General features: G+C 57.9%; 2 protein-coding genes across 4 annotated transcripts in view; one reads left to right on the top strand and one right to left on the bottom strand.

The window, feature by feature from the left end:
• The window catches only part of GNAI2 (G protein subunit alpha i2), a 201,083-nt gene extending 195,970 nt beyond the window's left edge, over positions 1-5,113 (top strand). For all 3 annotated transcript variants that reach the window (XM_038408899.2, XM_038408898.2, XM_043518365.1), the window contains 2 exons: positions 2,068-2,292; positions 3,934-5,113. In XM_038408899.2, the coding sequence (XP_038264827.1) occupies positions 2,068-2,258 (191 nt within the window). In that variant the 3' untranslated portion in view covers positions 2,259-2,292; positions 3,934-5,113. The remainder of the gene's footprint in view (positions 1-2,067; positions 2,293-3,933) is intronic.
• A 513-nt stretch (positions 5,114-5,626) lies between these two features.
• Positions 5,627-18,250, bottom strand: GNAT1 (G protein subunit alpha transducin 1). Its single transcript, XM_038409374.2, has 8 exons — positions 17,996-18,250; positions 16,041-16,083; positions 15,380-15,521; positions 14,976-15,133; positions 13,769-13,897; positions 12,274-12,403; positions 11,080-11,233; positions 5,627-5,842 (listed from the first exon to the last, which is right to left on the bottom strand). The coding sequence occupies exons 1-8, from the start codon at positions 18,099-18,101 to the stop codon at positions 5,652-5,654; spliced, it is 1,053 nt and encodes a 350-aa protein (XP_038265302.1). The 5' UTR covers positions 18,102-18,250; the 3' UTR covers positions 5,627-5,651.
• Between the last annotated feature and the right edge of the window lie 1,534 nt (positions 18,251-19,784).

Genomic DNA, 19,784 nt, shown 5'->3' on the forward strand with positions numbered 1-19,784 from the left:
CACACAAACCTCTGTCAGGGCTGGTTTTGGGTGACTTGGTCCTGCCTTAGCGCAGGGGGCTGGAGTTGATGGCCTCTCTAGGGCCCTTCCAGCCTGACATTTCTCTGATTCTCTGACCACAGACATAGATAATACTTTCCCTAAGGACAGCAGGCAACAATTTGTCTCCATGCAGCGCTTCCATGCACTATTATTGTGGGCTGCCGACATCCTTTACCCCAGATCACTGGAGAGCCCCCAGAAGAGAATTTGGGGGTGTCCAGAGGTTTGTCAGTCAGCCGCCGTCTTGGCCTATGCACCAGGGATAGAACTGGGCACTTCAGCGTTAAGAGTAAGAGCTGCTATGGCTTGAGCTAAACGACTGAGTCCTCAGGTGGGCCTGTACCAGGTGCCATCCTCTGGGGGCAAGGCAGAGGGGCCAGTAACGCACCCGGCCTGTGGTGTACATGTTGCAGTGTGTGTATACCGGCCAGCATGTTCTAGGCGGAGCTGATCGCATAGGTTTGTCACTTGTAAATGGGTGGACACCCGCACTGAAATGCGTCCAACTCGGAGCCCTGGTGCAGAGGGGCCCATCCAAATGTGCATGACGAACAGGTACTTCCCTCGGACCCAGTTCAGTACGTGGCTCAACAGACCCAGTCAGTCCTCCCAAGGTGGGTGGGGAAGGTTCTCCGTGCCAGATTGCTGTCCCTCTCCACGTTCCCTCACCCATGGCACTCACTGCATTGTCATGGAGTGAGATCCCGGGGCACAGCATCACTGGCCCAAAGACTCAACATTGGATCCGACCCCCAGAAATCACAAGTGCAGCTTAAAACTCCTGAGCATTTAAAACCCAACAGCTGTTAAGTTCTGTTTCTTTGATTCTGATGTCTGAGCAGTCAGGCTCACTCGAGTCACTAACGCTGCATGGAGCCCGCCTGGGAGCACTCTCCTCTGGGGCACCCCCTTCCCCTCAGCATAGCTGGTATTAATGCAGGAGCGGAGGGAGCCCGAGGGGTGGGGGGGAATGGAAGAAACCCCAAAGCGATGCGTGGGGTATGGACAGAGGGTCTGAGGGGCAGAGCGAACACCCCGTCCCCAGCTGTGCGTGCTGGGAGCTGAATCCTGGATGCAGCTGCCATGTTGTGGGTACGTTATTATGAGAGGCACAACTCCATCTTCGCGATTTTTCCCCCCCTCCCCCATTTCCCCCTGTGAGGCGGGCACCGCCCAGTGTCTGGGTAGCATCTGCTTAACAGACATGCCAGAGGGCAGAGCCAAGCCAGGGGGCAGGGCTGCTCTAGTGAGCACTGCCTGCTTTGGGCCCTACGTGGTACCCCTCTGCCATCACTTTTTACTGAGTGATAGCCCACCCTGCCAGCTGGCCCTAAAACCCACTGCCTGTCCCCTCCCCTGCCCATGCAGCTCGGGAAGATCAGGAGCCTCCCTGTGAGGTGAACCTGGAGCTGGGCTCTCTGCGTGGATTAGTCTCAGGGTGGGGGGCATTTGGGCAAGCAGCACACCGGCTTGGGCCGCGACCTCAGCTCCTCAGGGCTCAGCTCTGGCTTTGGGACTCGAAAGCGGGAGCTTCGGGGGAGGTACCCACAGGCAAGGGCAGCGCAGGGAGCCCTCTGCCCCCAAGGGCTGCAGGGACGTGGTGCCAGCCACTTCTGGGAGTGGCGTGGGGCACACTGTGCCACGGTGGTGGCAATCCCGCGGGCTGGATCCAAAGCCCTAAGGGGCCGGATCCAGACCACGGGCCGTAGTTTGCCCACTCCTGTTGTAAGATGTGGTCATAAGCAACCTATGTGCACTCTAGCAGTCGAATACCCATTTATTAAAGCATCTGTTGTTCATTTATTAACCCTCTCTAGGCTGCTTGCAAACATCCCTGTGGTGTAAAGTGAGACTGTATCCATGGCACACACCCAGCTCGAGCACCAGGTCAGGATCTTGCTTTCTGCCTGGGAAAACCGAGGCACTGCTAGGGGAAGGGACCAACCCAGGATCAGTGCTCAGGGGGGCTGCCTCTTAGAATTGTGCCCTGTATGCAAGTGGCTCATTCCCTCTCCTTCTCCTTAGGGGCCAATAAATACGATGAGGCAGCCAGCTACATCCAGAGCAAGTTTGAGGACCTGAACAAGCGGAAGGACACCAAGGAGATCTACACACACTTCACCTGTGCCACCGACACCAAGAACGTGCAGTTCGTCTTTGACGCCGTCACCGATGTCATCATCAAAAACAATCTGAAGGACTGCGGGCTCTTCTAACGGTGGAACGGCACCTGCTGCGGAACAGGGGAAGGTGAGGCTGGCCCAGCAAGGGCTCAGGGATAGAGGCTGAGGGAAAGGGGAGGGGCTGGTACCCAGAGACGGCCTGTGGAGGAGAGGCACTGATGCCGGGGCTGGAGGAGGCCAGGCTGGGGAGCTCCAGGGTTGGCTGTGAAGCCAGGGTCCTTCTCTCGCCATGTCCCCGTGAGCCCCTCAACGATGGGTGCGTGAGCAAACGGGCCCTTGCTTCTTCTCAAGCAGCCCCACTGCATGAATCAGCCCAAGGGGGTACCTCTCAGTAATGTACAAGGCAGGCAGAGTATAGGCCACTGCGACATTTCCCAGAGATGGTAGAACCTCGCTTTGTGGGCTGCTGCTGGAAGAAGGGAGCCGCAGGCTTATGAGGAGGGGGCTGGGGGGCCTGCAGGCCTGTGGGGAGGGGAATAGGGGTCAGCAAGCCCATGGGGAGGGGCCTGCAGGCCTTGGTGGGCTGGAGATTGCAGCCTCTCTACCTCGCATAGTGATCCTGTCCCATGTGGGGTAGATTGGAGCCCAGTCTTGGTGAAATTCAATCCTTGGCCCCCAGCCATCACCTCCTAAGCATCAAGCTGTAGCCTTAAAGCTCTATGGTGGGGAACCCGGGGGTGGCCTATGGGTTGCGGGAGCAGGGGATTGGCTCTAGGTGGCACAGGTTGCAGCAGGCCCAGGTGTTGGGCCCTCCCTGGGGAGGCCAGTGGGTGTAAGGGGGCTCTTACCCTTGCAGCACCCATGTCCAGTGACGCTGACGTGCCTGAGGCCAGGCACAGGGCCCAGTGTTGTTGGGGCATGGGGCTTGTGCCCGTGTTCTCTGACCAGCCTGAGAGGCCATGGAAAGGGTGGCTCCAGCCAGGATCCAGCCAGCTCCTTTTCCCAGGGTGGCTCACACACAGCGTGGCTTTAAAAAGCCAGCTGGGCTTTGGGGAGCCTGGGACTCACACATAGCTCCTGGAGGAGAGACTCCAGCAGCAACTCTGGGAAGCTGTGCCCTAGATCTGGTAGCCCGTGCCTCTCTGGTAGCCCTGTGCTCGCAGTCCCACTACCCTCGGCCTCCACTCTGAACGCAGCTCCCGGTGATGCCAGTTTTCCCTCGGGAGCGGGGGGGAGGGTGTGCTTCTTCAATGGCTGTGTTTGAAGGCATGTCCACGGCACTGTGAGCCAGGCACCCTGCATAAGACCAGGCTGCTGCCATTCCTGATAGCCCTGGCAGGCAGGTGGAACCCGGGCCCTGCCCCTCCTGTGGCAGTGGAACCACACACACACACATTGCTGAGCTTGCTGCAGCCTTGGCTGGCAGAGCTGCGGGTGTTCAGATCCAGAGGTCGCTGGTTCGATCCCCATGGCTGATGACCCTGGGCATTAAATTGGCACCAAAGGAACCTCTTTTTGTCTCCCCTTTCCCATCTCTCTGCCTCTCCCCCCACAGTCCCACTGGGGGCTGCAGCAGGGCTCAAGTGCTGCCCTTGGGCCAGATGGCGGTTGGCCCCCCCTCCGGTTTGCACATGTCTATCCTGTCTGGTCTCTCCATGCTCCAGACTCTCCCATTAAGCCTGGAGAGTCCCACCAGCCCGTTAACGTGATGATCAGCCGTGGCCTGCGGGTCTCACTAGCATAATTCCTGGGTGCATCTCTCTTCTAGGACTACTTGAACTGCATGTACCGGAGGAAAGGCTGTCGCCGACGAAGGAAGGACTGCACCATTTAACAACTTCTGCTTCTTGGTTTTTTGTGTTTTTGTTTTGGTTTTGTTTTTTTTTCCTCTCCTAATAAAAGACTTTTTGGTTAATGATCATGACACGAAGGCAGCAAACCACCTGCTGCAGGCTGTGTTTCCACCTGAACCTGCCTGGTATTTCTCCCCCCTTGTCCACCCCCCAAGGACAGATCAGTGGCTGTAGATTGGGACATTTTCATCCCGTTAAACTAAAGCGCAGCAATTTCAAAACAAAAAAAAAATTATTTTGGGGGTGGGGGAAACCCATATTTGTCATTGTTTTTTTGAAACTGCGGTTGGAATTGCTCCCGGCCGTCCTAGCTTAAGAAATCGCTTTCCAAATGTTTACATTCGAACCGTTGCTCTTTCATTTGGGACAGAGGGGGCTCCAGCAAGTCCCACAGGCTTCTGTGATTTGCACAGACCAGCAAGAGAAAAAATAAACATTCCTTTTAAAAAAAAAAAAAAAAAAATCAATTAAAAAAAAAAAAGAAAATTGTATTTTACATTGCTTTTTAAAGGAGATCTTTTTTTAAAACTATTTAACAAAGTTCAGTACTAAATGGTCAAGTTGTCCTCACAAAATCTTCTACAGTTAAAAAATAAATTGTGCCTTGAGGGGTGTTAGTACGTTTACATCTGGTCCGTAGTTTGCTCCAACATGAGTTGTGTTTAGAATTGGGTTCAAATAAATTCTCCCCTCCAGATCTCCGGGCCACACTCGGTCCCTGGGAGGGGGGGGAGAACACGGCCCAGAACCTCGAGCCGCATCTTTTCCCATCAGCAGAACTAGGTTTCTAAGGGCTAAGACGCCAGCGAAGGACTAAGCGGTGGTGATCACGTCCGCGTCTTTCCCGTTCCTTCTCCTCCCCTGCCCCAGTGGACGGGGATTGCTAATGAGGTTGCTCTACTGTCAACTCTGTTTTAAACGTAGTTTCTTAGCTCTAACTGTAGCGTCGGTTGAGGAAACACTGCTGTACGTAAGCGGGCCCTGTGGGGCGAGCTACTCGGGGCCCTTAGCCAGCGACGGACGCAGCCTAGCTTTCATCACAGGATGTTTTACTGAATTGTTCACATGGTTTGAAATAATAAAATGTAGAAAGAACCCCCCCCCGTTTGTGCTGCTTTGATTGGCTCCGACCCCAGCGAAAGGGAGTTTGGGGACCCGTTGGGAGAGGGAAACCCCATGGAAAGCAGCTGTGAGCTTTGCCCCAGCCCCGGGGAGCTGTGCTTGCAGGACTAATGCTCTCTGTTGAGCAGAGGGGCTGTGGAGGCCACGAGATTGGCTTGTTCGGTGCCAGGGATCCGGAACCCTCGGCACGGGGCAATGAACAGAGAGGCTGAGGCTAGATCTCTTTATTAATAAAAGAGGATGGGGATGTGGGACAGAGGGGAAGCAGCAGCTGTGGTACCAGGGGGCAGTGGGGGGATTCGGATGTTGAGCTGCGGCTGTGATACCTAGGGGATGATGGGTTGCCACAGCCGTGGTACCGGGAGGAGGGATGTGGATGTGGTACAGATGGGGAGCTGCAGATGTGTCACTGGGGGCTGGTGATGGGGAGGGGGGTTTGTGGCTGGGGGGGCGTGGTGATTTGTGGGGCTGCCGCACTGTGGGGTGATGATGGGGAGGGCGGACCAGGGGCTCAGAAGAGGCCACAGTCTTTAAGGTTCTCTTTGATGATGATGTCGGTGACAGCGTCGAAGACGAACTTGACGTTCTCGGTGTCGGTGGCACAGGTCAGGTGTGAGTAGATCTCCTTTACATCCCGGCGCATGTTGAGCTCCAGGAACTGGACCTTGATATAGGTGCCTGCGTCCTCGAACGTGTTGGGTCCTGTGGAGGCACCAGTGCCAGGACAGGGTCAGGGGGCGGCTCAGCTGCTGAACTGGCTCTGAGCTCTCTGAGGAAGCGTGGAGACCGTAGAGCCTGCCAGCAGCTCCCTGCCCCCACCCCCAAACCTGCTGTGAGGGCCACAGGCCATTACTGGGGCCCCGCTGCTGAGATCCCCATTCATCACCCCATTCACTCCATTTTCTCCCCTTTCTCCTCTCCAGTCTAATCCAAATGCATGTCACAGATCCTCCCTCTCCCCCCTGAAAATACCCTGGTCAGCTTAAACAGCAGGGCTGAGCTGCCCCGCAGGAGAGACAAAGGGGCTTTCTGCCACCTCTGTGCCCTCCCCAGTTGAGGTGCCACTGGGGCTGGCACCCCTGTCCCCAGTGTAAATGCAAGGAGCCAGAACCACTGGTGGCCAATGGTGCTCTGCTAGGACTAGCCTTCCAGCCACTGACTCCACTGAGGGCAGCCCATAGCTTTGCTCCTGCAGGGAGATGGCCATAGCCACTCCTAGTGTGGGCAAAGAATCTCGTCAGCATGATCAGCTCCTGCAAACACCTGCCATGCGGGACTGGCAGAGATGCCTCAAGAGTTGGCAGCGGCAGGACATCCTGCTCCACCTGGCACTGAGGAGAACCAGCCGATGGGCACTGACGGGCTGTGTGGCAGGGGTATAGACGGCAGGGCCAGGACTGAGGGCAGAGTTAAGGCTCTTCTGCTGGGGCAGGGGCTTGGGAGTGTGATGGGCAATGCAGTGGGTGGCAGGGACCTGGGGGCAGTCTCTTAAGTACATGGCATGCTGGACCCAGCCACATGGCCATAGGTGTCCCCGGGCTCAAGGATTGGACGCAAGCTGCCCTCCGCTGCCCACCGCAGAGTGTTCCCACATAGGAGCCTGGCACTAACGGTGGGTCTGCGGATTGTGCGGGGCAGGAAGGAAGCACTGACCCTGCCCCAGGATAAGGGGGGATCCTGACAGAGGGTCTGGTCCCAGCTCCATAGCTCAGCTGAGCTGGCTTTGTGCCCAGGTTCCCCCTCTGTTGGGTGTGCAGAGCACAGCCCCATTCACCCCTCTCCAGTGAGTTCAGTTTGGCATGTCATAGCATCTGTGAATCTGGGCCCCAGCATCTCCCCCCCCACCAGTGCAGCACCTGCCTTTGGGCAACACCTGCCCACATGCTCGTCCGAACAGGGTAGCTGGGGACCTGGTGAGCCCTGTCCTGTGGTAGGGGAATCACGCTGCCAGCCAGGGCAGTGCTGTCCTAAGGCACTGGGCTCTGAACTCTTCACTTGCTGGGTTGCTTGGCAAGACAGAGACCCTGGAGTCCTCCTCCCCAGCCTCCCTATTCCCCCCTCCCCAATGCTTCCCTCTGGGGCTCTCCCAAAAGGGCTCTCTAGGCTGGGGAATTCAGGGCTGGCCCCCCAAGGGACTTAGTGCTGCAAGGTGTTCAGGTACCTGCATTCACAGGCCTGTGCTCCCCCGCCCCCCCCCCCGGCCAGTGGATGGAGCTGCTAACCAGTAGGAAATACTGGGGGCGTGGAGCTAACCCCGGACCCTCAGAGTGACTTGGTCCCCAACCCTGCCTCCCTGGGATCTTCAGCTGGGAGCCCTCTTCTGGAGTTAGGGGGTGTAACCTGGTCAGTTCTAGTGAGGCCCCCATAATTCAAACACTTGGCAGCGGCCCCCACTGCACCCTAAAGACTGGGCAGCTCCCCTTCTCTGCAGTGGCCTTGGTGTGAGTTAGGGTCACGGCCCGCCCCAGGTTGGGCACCGCAGGCTGGCCTACCAGGCTGAGCGACGTCTGGTTCACGAACTCAGGGGAGGCCCCTGGTGTGAGATAGGGCTCCAGGTGGCTCAGGGACATCACGGAGGTGTGAGGACCTGCAAGTCACCTGCTTAGCTGCTGGCTTCACCGACTGGCTGTCTAAGGAGCATGGTGGGGCCGGCTCAGACGATCAGCTCAAGCCCAGCAGCAGGGAGCTGACTGCTCAAAGCATTCGTCCACAGCTGCCATGGCCCCTTCCCCACCTCACCCCAAGGAACCTGGTTCTGGCCCTTGGCTTCATTTCCTGACCGCTGACTCCTGCTCCAACCACTAGGCAGGGCCTCCCAGAGGATTTAGGGGGTCTGGGGCAAAGCAATTTCGGGGGCTCCTTCCAGTGGCATAGCCAGGGGGAGCAGACATAAAAGGTGCCAGCTGCTTGTACTCACCCGGTGGCGCTCCGGGTCTTCGGCGGCACTTCAGCGGCGGGTCCTTCACTTGCTCCGGTTCTTCGGTGGCACTGAACAACCCGCCACGGAAATGCCGCCGAAGACCCGGAGCAAGTGAAGGACCCACCGCCAAAGACCCAGAGCGCTGTCGGGTGAGTAAAAATTAAAAAGGCACCACTTGCGCTCAGTGGGAGAGCGGCCACTGCCCCGCTCCCCCCCAGCTATGCTACTGGCCCCTTCCCTGTCTCAGACTTCAGACGTTTTCGTGGGGGCTTCTGCAGGGCCTGGGGTAAATTGCCCCACTTGCTTCCCCCTGGCATCCCACTCCTGCCACATCCGGACCGAGGCAGCTCTGTGCATGCTCACTCACAGAAATCACTAGGCACCATGGGGACTTTAATGGTGGAAACTCAGGCACCTGGAGAGTTGGCAGCAGCTGAGTGCGTCCAAATGTTGAACTTAAGCGGCACTGAATTTGTGCTATAAGATGGGGATGTATCAATTAGAAGGGACAAAGGAGGAGAAAGACCTGGGTATATTGGTTGGTCATGGAATGACTATGAGCCGTTAATGTGATGCGTCCATGAAAGGGCTAATGCGGTCCTAGGCAAAGGTGAAAGTAAGCCAATACAGTACTGTACGGCGTACCAGCAAGAGCCGGTACACTGCCGACCACACCGGCAGGGCACAGCTTCCCCAGGCCAGCGATTTAAAGGGTCCGGGGCTCCCTGCAGCAGCTGGAGCCCTGGGCCCTTTAAATCATTGCCGAAGCGCTGGGGCTCTGGTAGTGATTTAAAGGGCCCAGAGCTCCCAGCCACCGCTACCACAGGTGGAGCCCCCAGCCCTTTAAATCTCAATTTAAAGCGCCCCCCCTCCCCTTGCTCAGGACTCCGGCATACCAGTAAGTCCTTTAAGTTACTTTCACCCCTAGTCCTAGGATGCATCAGGCGAGGTATTTCCAGTAGAGACAGGGAAGTGTTAGTACTATTACACAAGACACTGGCGAGACCTCATCTGGAATAAATACTGTGTACAATTCTGGTCTCCCATGTTTAAGAAAGATGAACTGAAACTGGAACAGATGCAGAGAAAGGCTACTAGGATGATCCGAGGAATGGAAAACCTGTCTTATGAGAAGAGACTCGAAGAGCTTGACTTGTTTAGTCTAACCAAAAAAAGGCTGAGGGGAGATATGATTGCTCTCTCTAAATACATCAGAGGGATAAATACCAAGGAAGAAGAGGAGTTATTTAAGTTAAGTGTAAATGTGGACACAAGAACAAATGGATATAAACTGGCCATCAGCAAGTTTAGTCTTGAAATTAGACAAAGGTTTCTAACCATCAGAGTGAAGTGCTGGAACAGCCTTCCAAGGGAAGCAGTGGGGGCAAAACACCTAACTGATCTCCAAAATTGAGCATGAAAAGATTACGGAAGGGACGGTATGCTGAGGTTGCTGAGGGATGATGATGGTTTGATGAAGTACAATGGCATGTGGCCCATCCACGACAGCCATTAGCAAATATTTCCAATGGCTGGTGATGGGGTACTAGAGAGGAGGGCTCTGAGTTACTACAGAGAATTCTTTCCCAGGTGTCTGGCTGCTGCATCTTGCTCACATGCTCAGGGTCTAACTGATCGCCATATCTGGGGTCGGGAAGGAATTTTCCCCTGGGTCACATTGGCAGAGACCCTGGGGGGATTTAGTCTTCCTCTGCAGCACGGGCTTAGGTCACTTGCAGGTTTAAACTAGTGTAAATGGTGGATGCTCTTGAAGTCTTTAAACCGTGATTTGAGGACTTCAGTAACTCGGCCAGCGGTTAGGGGTCTGTTACAGGAGTGGGTAGGTGAGTTTCTGTGGCCTGCATTGTGCAGAGGTCAAACTAGATGATCACAATGGTCCCTTCTGGCCTTGAAGGCAGTAAATCTAAAGTGGCAGCAAGGTGCCCAAATCCCTATATGGCTCTAGCCATTAGGGAACAACAGGGAGAGACCCCCCCCGCACTGGGCCCCCTCCTTTCACACCATACTACAGCAGAGGAGGACTCTAACCTGCCTGAGCAGCTCCACCTGCTCCCAGCTGGTGTCGAGCACCAGGGAAGAGATGCTGAGTTCTGAGCAGGTTGGCAGGGTTTGATTTGTATCGGTGAATGTCAGTAAACACCGATTTCACCTGCATGCCCAAACCCATGAAACCCTACTTCCATCGGCAAGGCTCAGCACATCCAGATGGGTAAGGGATGAAAACTGCTGCATGAGACCTTCTCAGGGGGCCAGCCAATGCTGGGGATGGACTGAGACTCTGGACAAATGGCCTAACGCCTGAACAGTAAAGCTAGGCCTGATTTCCGACGGCTGGCTGGGTGATGGTGACAATGGTGCAGTGATGGCTTATACAGCTTTAACTAAATCTCAGCATCTGCTGGCATTAAATAATTATTCTCTCCCCCCTCCCCTCCCGCAATCTCCCACGAGTACAAACATTTAAACTGAAAGAAAAGTTAAAACCGCTGAAAACTCCGAATTGTGCACAACTGCGAAAATGTAAGTTGATAAAAAAAATCTTTAAAAATAAAAAAGCTCCATAAACATCAATCCTACTGTCAACAGCATAAAAACTAATCCCCAACTTCTGCCTGGCGGGGGGAGGGAGGCATTGACCCTGCAGGGGCAGCAGCCTTTGCACAGAGCAGTGGGGAGATCTGGTGGCCAGTGATGGAAGCACAGGTACATGCTGCCATAAAGCTAACCAGTGGGCGTGTTTAGTGTAAGTAGCTGATCTGGTACTTAGCGGGCAGCTTGGCTTCTGAGATGTGCCCTGCAGCTGGTCCCCCCTCAGTCACCTTGTGCATAACTAATCTGCCCGCTGGTCGCTGGTGTTTAGATCCAGGCTCTTTTCGGTCTCTGTTTGTCCCTGAAAACCCATTTGACTTGTGAATCAAAACCTAGTTCCCCTGCACCCTCTTTACCCCACCCCACACAAAACGTGCAGCAGAGGACCTGCAGCAGGCTGGGCACTTACCGTCATAATCGGGGAAGCAGATGCTGAGGTGGGCCTTCCTGATCTTCTCCAGGAAGACATCCTTCTTGTTGAGGAAGAGGACGATGGAGGTGATGGCGAAGTAGCGGTGGTTGCAGATGCTGTTGAAGAGATGCAGGCTCTCATGCATCCGGTTCTGAGGAGGAGCAAGGGGCCAAATGGGGCTTTTAGTTGCATCTCAAGCATCAATTTCCTGCCTTGTCTCCTGGAGTGTTTGTGGTGTGAATGGGAGGCTGGCTGGGCCAGTGGAGGACAGATTACAGGGTCGCCTTCCCCTGTCTAGCTTGATAACCCTTGTACCCTTCGAGTGCATGCTCTGCAGCTCCTCTGAGATCCCTAGCCCCTGCTGCCTGGTGGGTCCGAGCCCCACTAGCTCCTGTTAACACAGAGAGGTTTCTATTCAGAGATCACAGCATGCTTTACAGTATCTAGGAGCATCATCCCCATTTTACAGCTGGGGAAACTGAGGCACAGAGCAGTGCAGTGCCATGGCCAGGGTCACCCCGCAGGCCAGTGGCAGAGCCAGGCACAGAGCTCCCACCTTGAGTCGTGCTCCCTCCCCACCCCAGGCCACGCTGCCTCCCAACGGGCTGTTGTCTCTGCTTACTTGCCAATTATTGGCATTTAGAGTGAGGCCAGAGAGATGGCTGCTGTTGCTCCAGGTAGATTATTTCTAGCTGTATCCACAGCATTAAAACTCATGTGAAACCTCCCCTCCCCCACGTCCACCCCACAGTCTCCACCATCAGCAGGACGGTACTGAGCGCCTGCCAGCGCTGGCTCGCACGGCTCTTTACCAAGCATCTGCCCGAGGTCACGGGCAGGGCAGGACCAGAACACAGGTCTGCTAAAGTCCCCACCCGGTGCTGTGACCACCTCCCCAGACTACATGTCTGCACAGAGGATCCGATTGGCTAGCCAGTCTCAGGGACATGAGCTGATTGGCTGGATGTTTTTGGAAGCGCTCTGTGATAGGCTGGTCTTGGAGGAGTTCATCCTCTATCTGAGGCCTCTGGGGTTCTTCTAGTGCTTGGGTCGCTGCTCTGCTTGCACTAACCAGTTCTGGTGGCCAGACCAGGTGGCCTGGTCCCAGGCACCTGGGCCCGACCGGCTCCCTCTGGCTAAGAGCCAAGGGCCTCGTCCCCCTCTCCCCCCCAATAGCCAGGCTTCACTCACCACTTCGTCGTCCTCCACCAGGACCATGTCATAGGCACTGAGGGCGGCGATGAAGATGATGCAGGTGACCCCTTCGAAACAGTGAATCCACTTCTTCCGCTCAGAGCGCTGGCCGCCCACGTCGAACATCCTGGGGCCGGAGAGAGGGTCCCTTGAGCAGCCAGGCTCCAAAGCGGGCACGGGTCGCATTGCTAGCATGGGGGGAGAGACCTCCCGAGGGGACAGCTTTGTTCCGGACCCTGTGGCCTCTGCTACGCTTTGGGCTGGGGGCATCTCTGCAGGGGCGCCTGGCCACGGGCGGCTGACCACAGCTCAGGGCTGGCCACAGCTGGGGTAACGGCTGCCAAGTAAGGGACTGTTGGAGACCTGGGCACGGCCGGTGGCATGGACCCTGCCCCCACGGCGGGGATCAATGTGGTGGAGAACGGTGCTGGGTTAACCACGGAGCAGGTCCGGCACTGGGCAAGGGGTCTCAACACTCCTACCTGGAAGGACAACCCCCAAGGAGCTGTGGTCCATGCCCCCCAGTCCAGGCTTGACTGACACAGCTGCTGGCAGGGCTGGTTAGTGCCAGCTGTGTTGCCCACCCAAGGGGAAATGGGCTGAGAGTGTCATGCTCAGGATAGGTGTGTTCTGGGCTGCCCAGCTCCTGGGCAGTGTCCACGTGGCATCTCCGGTTGCAGCTGTCCAGGGCCACCCAGCTGGGACTGGGGAGAGGTGGCTGGAGCAGGGAAAGGAGCCTCCACGGAATGAGACAGGAGAGCTCCCGTAATAGGGGAGCAAGAGCTAATTGGAGGCTCTCATTGGGGGGGAGTTAAACCCTCTGCTCTGCCCACAATGGAAAGGCCGCAGACTGCAGCCTGGCTGGCACAGCAGGGCCCTGAGAGCCCCGGCTGGCACCGCGCCCAGCCTGGCTGCATCAGCACTAGATGGCGCCAGCCACTAACAAATGAAGATGAGGATGAGCCCTGGTGAGATTACAGTGGCAAGATTCAGCAGGTGGGAGAGGCCCCCTCCCAGGACAGGGGCCTGGGCTGAGCGTGGGACTCAGCCAATCCCCGGAGGGGACTAGGGGCCAGAGGCTGTTGGAGACTGTATCAGCTCAATGGGAAAACAGCCCTGGAAAGCAGAGGGCCCCAACCCCCCTGTTCTGTCATGTTGGTGCATTGCCACCCCAGGGCATGCGCAGCGTTGGCCCAGCCAGCCCCAGGCCCTGTGCCCAGCTCTGCCTGCCTGCTCCCATCCCTCCCACTGCCCAAATCTCCTCCTTGCTTTAATCCTTCGAATCCCAGCCTCCCCCATCTGGGTCTCCAGTGCCCCAGGCCCCAGAGTCCTGCTCAAGCCCAGCACCCCCTTCTCCTGTGCCCCACAGGCCTTGGGGCGGCTCTCCACACCCGCATCTGGAGCTGGCTGCAGGGACCCCTGTTGACAGCCCCCCACACACCCCGCGGGCTGTCTGTGCTTAGCAGGGCCCCGTTCCCGCACCATGCCCTACCTGAAGTTGAGGTCCTTGAAGGAGAACTGGGTCTCGATGATGCCGGTGGTCTTGACCCTGGAGCGCAGCACATCCTGCTCTGTGGGGACATAGCCAGGTGCCACTAGGCGCGCCACATCATTCAGGTAGCTGCCCAGACAGAAAGGAAGGGCCTGAAATACCCATTGCCTCAGGGATGGCATGGGATGGTTTCCATGCTCCCCAGGCCCAGAGCGGCTGGAGCCAAAGGCTGGGTGCCCTTCTGGCTGGGTGGCCCTGGACAGCTCAAGCAGGCGCATGGGGGTCAGGGATCTAGCCCCATCGCCGCCTCATGCTAGCATCCCACTGACTGGGGTCTCTTTGGTTGATGCGCTTGGTGGCTTTGAAGGAGCTCAGAGGGGGGCAGCAGCTTCACCAAAGCTGGCAAAGCTCAATTGGGCACCACGAGAGGACTAGCTTCCACCTCAGATGCCCATTCGCCCCCTGGCTGTGGGCTTGCTGGGGCAGGGCCTGGCTTTCACTGGGTGTCTGGGTAGTGCCCAGCACAAGGGGCCCCTTGGAGCTGGCTGGACCCCAACCACCCCACGTGCTGCTATATTCTAGAGTGACCAGTGCCTAGAGCCACCTGCTGCTGCTGCTAGTTCTTGTATTGCAGTGGTGCTGAGATCAGGTGCTATATGGACACAGCAAAGGGCTGGCACGCTATAGCTACAGACCTCCCCACAGGCACCCCGACTGCAACCCGCTTCCTGCCTCCCACCCCCTCTCTGCATCTCCAGGAGAGGGGCCCTTGTCCCCTCTTCCCCTGGCCCCACACTGGCCCCTGGAGCTGCTCCAAGTTCCAGTAGCTCCATACCTCCTCAGCCTGCACCCTCTTGGCCCTGTGCCCATTCCCTGTGCCAGCACCTATGTGAGCTCAGCAGAGGGCTGCCTGTGCCAGAGGAATGGACTAAGCGCTGGGATAAGGTGGGGGTGGGCTGGGAAGAAAACCCCCCACACACTCTCCCTTACATACTGGGGAACAGTCAAACCACTTGTTCTGATGTTCCCCAAACTCTTCCCGGCCTCCAGGTCAGTGCAAAGCCAGGAGGGTTCCTAGCCCATCTCCCATGGGACTGGCAGGCCGCTCCCTTGCCAATGCCTCTGTGATGAGGTCTGTGGGGGCACCTGAGCCGGGGTACTGTCTGGACGGCATGTGCCCTAGGAGATTACACAGGAAGGTTCATACTAGCCGGCCGAGTCGTTTAGCTGGTACTCTGAGGCGCGCTCGAAACAGGCCTGGATGCCCGTGTCCTTCCAGAGGCGAGCAATGATGTCAGACATCTCCTTGGGCATGGTGCCCTCTTCAATGGTGTCAGCCAAGTGCAGCAACTTACGGGCATCGTCCTGGGGAGACAGGGTGCAGCAGGATCAGTTGCTTTGGCTTGGCCCAGGGCTCACCAGGAGGCACCGGATGCTCTGAAGTAAAGCCCTGTCGGCAGTGGGAATCGAACGTGGACCCGCTGGATCTAAACGCATGAGCTAAACTACCCAGCTCTGCTGTCCGGGGCCATAGGGGACTCATCAACCGCTATATGTGGCCAAGAGGGGTGCAGAACCCCACCTATCCCCCACCTGTGCCCAGCCGCTCACCTGCCGGGCCGAGTCCCCGTACTGGATGCTCAACGTGCCCATGGCCCGCACGATGGCCAGCATGGACTGCAGGGTGTTGCTGTAGATGATGGAGATGAACTCCAGGCACTCTTCCAGGGAGTATCCATCCTGGTGGATGATCCTGGTGGAGACAGGAGCAGGCGGTGAGCCTGGGGGAGGCCGCGGGCTCTGCGGCTGGGCACTCCCTGGCAATGCCTGGCCACGCACAGAGGGCACCCAATGGGCTGGAGGCGTTGCCACTGGCTCGCTCCCGTCCAGTGAGTTTCCCCAACACGAGCCTGGCAGTATGGCAGCCGTGCCGTGATGGCATGTGCTGCCTGAGGGACAGTCTCAGCACACTGCAGTGGGCATGGTGGGTTGGCAGAATTCCCTGGGAGTGAGGAGAGGTATTGGGGAGCCCCCAGAGGTTGCACCCTAGCATATCGCAGCTGAGCATCACCTGGAAAGGCAGAAATCGGTGGGGGGTAGCATGCCACTGTCAGTAAAGGCTTCTGCGGGAGATCCTGTCTCAAAAACCAGGCCTCCAGGGTGGGGCAGGAGCTGGCTGTGGGGAGCTCCCAGCTACTCCAGCCCCAGCCTCTCCCAGCAAGGGGCACTGTGGGTAGCAGGGTAGGCATCAGTGAGGTGTGAACCCACTTACTTCATTTGTTTTACAATTGTGCTCTTCCCGGATTCGCCAGCTCCTGGGGGACAGAAAGGAAAGTCATGGCAGGGAACATGCCCGGTGTGGAGCCCGACGCAGCCACCTGGGTTGCCATGCCATGGGGCGCTGGGCGAGTGCGACAGGGAGCCCGCTGCTAATCAGCTCCAATGGAGGGGGAGCGGAGGGGGCAAGGGAGATGGAGAGCCATCGTGGGTGGTGTGGGCATCACGTGGCCTGACATCCTCTGTGCAGTTCTGCTGCAAATCCCTCCCTGGCACAGGTTGAATGGACCAACCCATTGGATGGACTAGCAGGGCCCTGGGGTGGGACTGGAGCCCATTGGGCCACATGTGTCACAGGCCCCCCTCTGTGCTAGAACCATGGAGGCTGGCACAGCCCCAGAATCTGCCTTTAGTGCTGGAGGGCCCCAGATTAGTGCTGGTGTGTTGGGCAAGATGGTGGCAGCCTCACGCAGCCGCCCTGGCCCACAGTCACCTGGCTGCACTCAGTGCATGGCTGCGAAGCAAGCTGGAGAGTTGAGAATGCGGGGGGTGGGTACAGCCCTAATCACTTCTCTGCAGACACAGGGCTCTGGCTAATGAGATCTGCACCACAGCTCAGCTTAAGCACCCACGCCCCGGGCAGAGCCGCCTGGGCTCAGGTGGAGGGGCCTGTGCAGACGCTAGCCACAGGAGAAGGGGACACTGATGCCCCAGCGATCTGTGGGCAGGGAGCGGGCGCGAAGGCAGCCGTAGGCTCTGCCCCAACCTTGCCGTGTGGGAACGGCACCTGTTATCAGGTGACTGGACCTGATCCTTGTCTGCCTGGCCTGAGATGGGGCAGCCACAGCAATGGGGTGGAAGGAAAGGTACGCTGGGCTGGGTGGTACATGTGTGGGCTCCTGTGCATTGCCTGGGGCATCCTGCGAGCCTCCGGGACAGTGTGAGCCCAGAGCCCGCAGCAATCACTGCTCTCAGACAGCCACAGTTGGAGGACTGAGATGCTGATGGCCAGCGAGAGATGCAGCCCGGCCGGCCGGGCGGAGGGTGACCGCCGAGCATCCTCTGCCATTGCAGCATGTCAGACTCTCCTCTAAGAGCTCAAAGTGCGTCAGGCACCCAGCAGGTTAAACCGAGGCACAGGCAGTGTAAGTGACGCCCCACCCCACCGCCTGGTCACATAAACTCAGCAACTGAACCTCAGAGACCTGCTGCCCCCCCAGAGGGCTGGAACAGCGGGGTGTAAAGCCAGCGACAGCAGGCCAGACCCTCCCCAGCGCAGCGCCGCGCCATGAAATCAGCTAGGCAAGGGCCACAGCAGTCAACCAGCAAAGCTGAGTCCCATCAGCCGGGAGTCTGTCCCCATGGTGGTCGGAGGAGCTGCTGTGGATTTACCCCAGCAGGTCCCAGCAGTGTCTCTAAGGCACCAGCCCCATCTCTGTCAGTGTTGGGGAGCCAGGTGGGTTCAGATCCATTGGTCACACACAGTCCCCCTAGGCCAGCTTTTGGGAGGGCAGAGTTGGGGGCACTCAGGGGCGGGGTGCTGGGTGTCTGTGCTTGTGTGTTTAATGCCAAGGGAGTCTGAACTGAAGCCCAGTGTCACCCGCCCTGCCTGCCTGGCACCACCCTGGGCTGGATTCCCCAGTGCTGTGCCTCGGGAGCTGCCAGCATTGGGGCAGAGCCCTCTGGGAAGGCCCAGTTCCACAGGCTTGCTAGTCAGGAGCAGCAGGGGCTGGTGAGGATGTGGGGGACTGGCTGGCTCAGGACTGGGAGGACTGGTCAGGCTCTGGGGGAGCTGGTCAGGATGGGGGGCCTGGCTCAGGATCTGGGGGGGCTGGTCAGGATGGGGGGCCTGGCTCAGGATCTGGGGGGGCTGGTCAGGATGGAGGGCTGGCTCAGGGTCTGGGGGGCAGGCTTAGGATGGGAGGGCTGGCTCTATAGCCCAACACATACCCAAAAGCAGCAGCTTGACCGTCCTGGCATCCTTCTCCGCATCTTCCTTGAGCTTCTTCTCCAGCTCGCGGGAGTGTTTCTCCTCTGCGCTGGCACCAGCGCCCATGGTCCGGGTGCACCCGCTGAGCTGCTCGTTTGCGCTCAGCGACAGGGGGAACCCTAGACCAACCCCTAAATGTCCGGCACCCCCCGCCAGTCTCCCTCTTAGCCCACCAGGAGCGCTAAGTGGCACTGTTCCCCACTGCTCCCCAAGCGCCGACTGCCCCCACCCTGGCCCCAGTGCCAGCCACACGCCAGTTGGGGAGGATTTTGCGGGCTATGGCCATCAGGTGCTCCCGGCCACCCAATCTGTGGCAAGGACAGGTGGCCAAGGATCAGGTGCAGACCCACTCCACCTCCCCCCACAGCCCAGCTTGGAGCTGACTTGCTGCGCTCAGCACGGCAAGCAGCCGGTGAGCCGCTAGCTTATGCTAAAGCCCCTCAAATCTCCCCCTTGCTGAGCCCAGCGATTTCAAGCCTCATCTGATCCTGGCCAGTGATGGGGCAGCAGGTTATACAGGAGGGGCCTTCCCCACAGCCCTGCACCCCTCTCCCCCCCGGCATGGGATACAAAGGGGCATGCTGCTGAGTCCTGTGCTGAGCCCAGCCCAGCTGGACCTGCAGCTCCAGCACCAGGACATTGAGTGTCCAGGGGCTCTGAGGACCGCCCTCGACATCAGCCAGTGCTGGTGCTTTGGGGCACTGCCGGCCAGGGCACCTAGCACCTAGCCTGGATCTCAGGCTGCCTGCGTGGCCATGTTCTAGATCCATGTGGGCAGCTCCCACCATGGCCTGGCACGGGAGCAAGGGGGGGCTTCAGGAGATGGCCCGGCTGGCTAGGGGAGGGGTTTGCCATATAGGCACGGAGCTGCTGGATGCCAGCTGGATTTCCTTGCCCCCTCCCAGCACCACCAACCCTTGCTGCCCCATCCGGGCTCAGGGTGATGCCCCAGGGAAACCTTTGAGCTCATCTCATCAGGCCCCTCCTGCTCCCTGTCTCAGCCCTGCTCTCCGGCCCTCAGGGACTCAACCCCCCACCCCACCCCTGGGAACTGCCCAGGGCTTGCAGATCCCCTGACCTGCTCCACTGCCCAACCATCCATCTGAGGGTGCCCAACATCCAGACCATACGCTGCCCTAACCCCACCACTAACCAACCAACATGCCTGTCCCTGGAGATGGGGCTTTGGAGATCAGATATGATGAATACACTGCACCAGCCTGGCCCATGGCCTCCAGTCCCAGCCAGCCAGACCCATGAGGGGGGAGGTCTGGGACTTGGGGAGAGCAGGCTGAAGGAAATCAGAGCTCGGGAGTGGGGGTGGGAGTAGGGGTGGGCAAAAGGAGTTGTTGGGGAGGAGCATGTCTGGGGAAAATTGAAAAATGGGTGTGTGGGGGGGAATTGAGGGTTGGGCCATTGAAATGTTTCATTTCAACAAAAAAGAAAAGGAGTACTTGTGGCACCTTAGAGACTAACAAATTTATTTGAGCATAAGCTTTTGTGAGCTACAGCTCACTTCATCGGATGCATTCAGTGGAAAATACAGTGGGGAGATTTATATACACACACAGAAAACATGAAACAATGGTTTAATCATACACACTGTAGGAGAGTGATCACTTAAGATGAGCTATTACCAGCAGGAAGGAGGGGGCGCCCCGTCATCTCAGGCATTGGCACCCTGACAGCAGGATTGTCTGGCTATGTAGACTCCCTCCTCAGACCCTACGCTACCAGTACTCCCAGCTA

The sequence above is a fragment of the Dermochelys coriacea genome, chromosome 7 (genome assembly GCF_009764565.3).
Source record: "Dermochelys coriacea isolate rDerCor1 chromosome 7, rDerCor1.pri.v4, whole genome shotgun sequence".
Taxonomy (NCBI): Eukaryota; Metazoa; Chordata; order Testudines; family Dermochelyidae; genus Dermochelys; species Dermochelys coriacea.

What these genes read in the sequence shown, in the direction of transcription:
- GNAT1 (XM_038409374.2), bottom strand. Translation starts at nt 18,101, where the DNA reads ATGGGCGCTGGTGCCAGCGCAGAGGAGAAACACTCCCGCGAGCTGGAG. An exon ending in ACAATTGTAAAACAAATGAA is followed by an intron (nt 15,522 to 16,040) that starts GTAAGTGGGTTC and finishes TGTCTCCACCAG; the next exon opens with GATCATCCACCAGGATGGAT. An exon ending in ACGGGGACTCGGCCCGGCAG is followed by an intron (nt 15,134 to 15,379) that starts GTGAGCGGCTGG and finishes CTGTCTCCCCAG; the next exon opens with GACGATGCCCGTAAGTTGCT.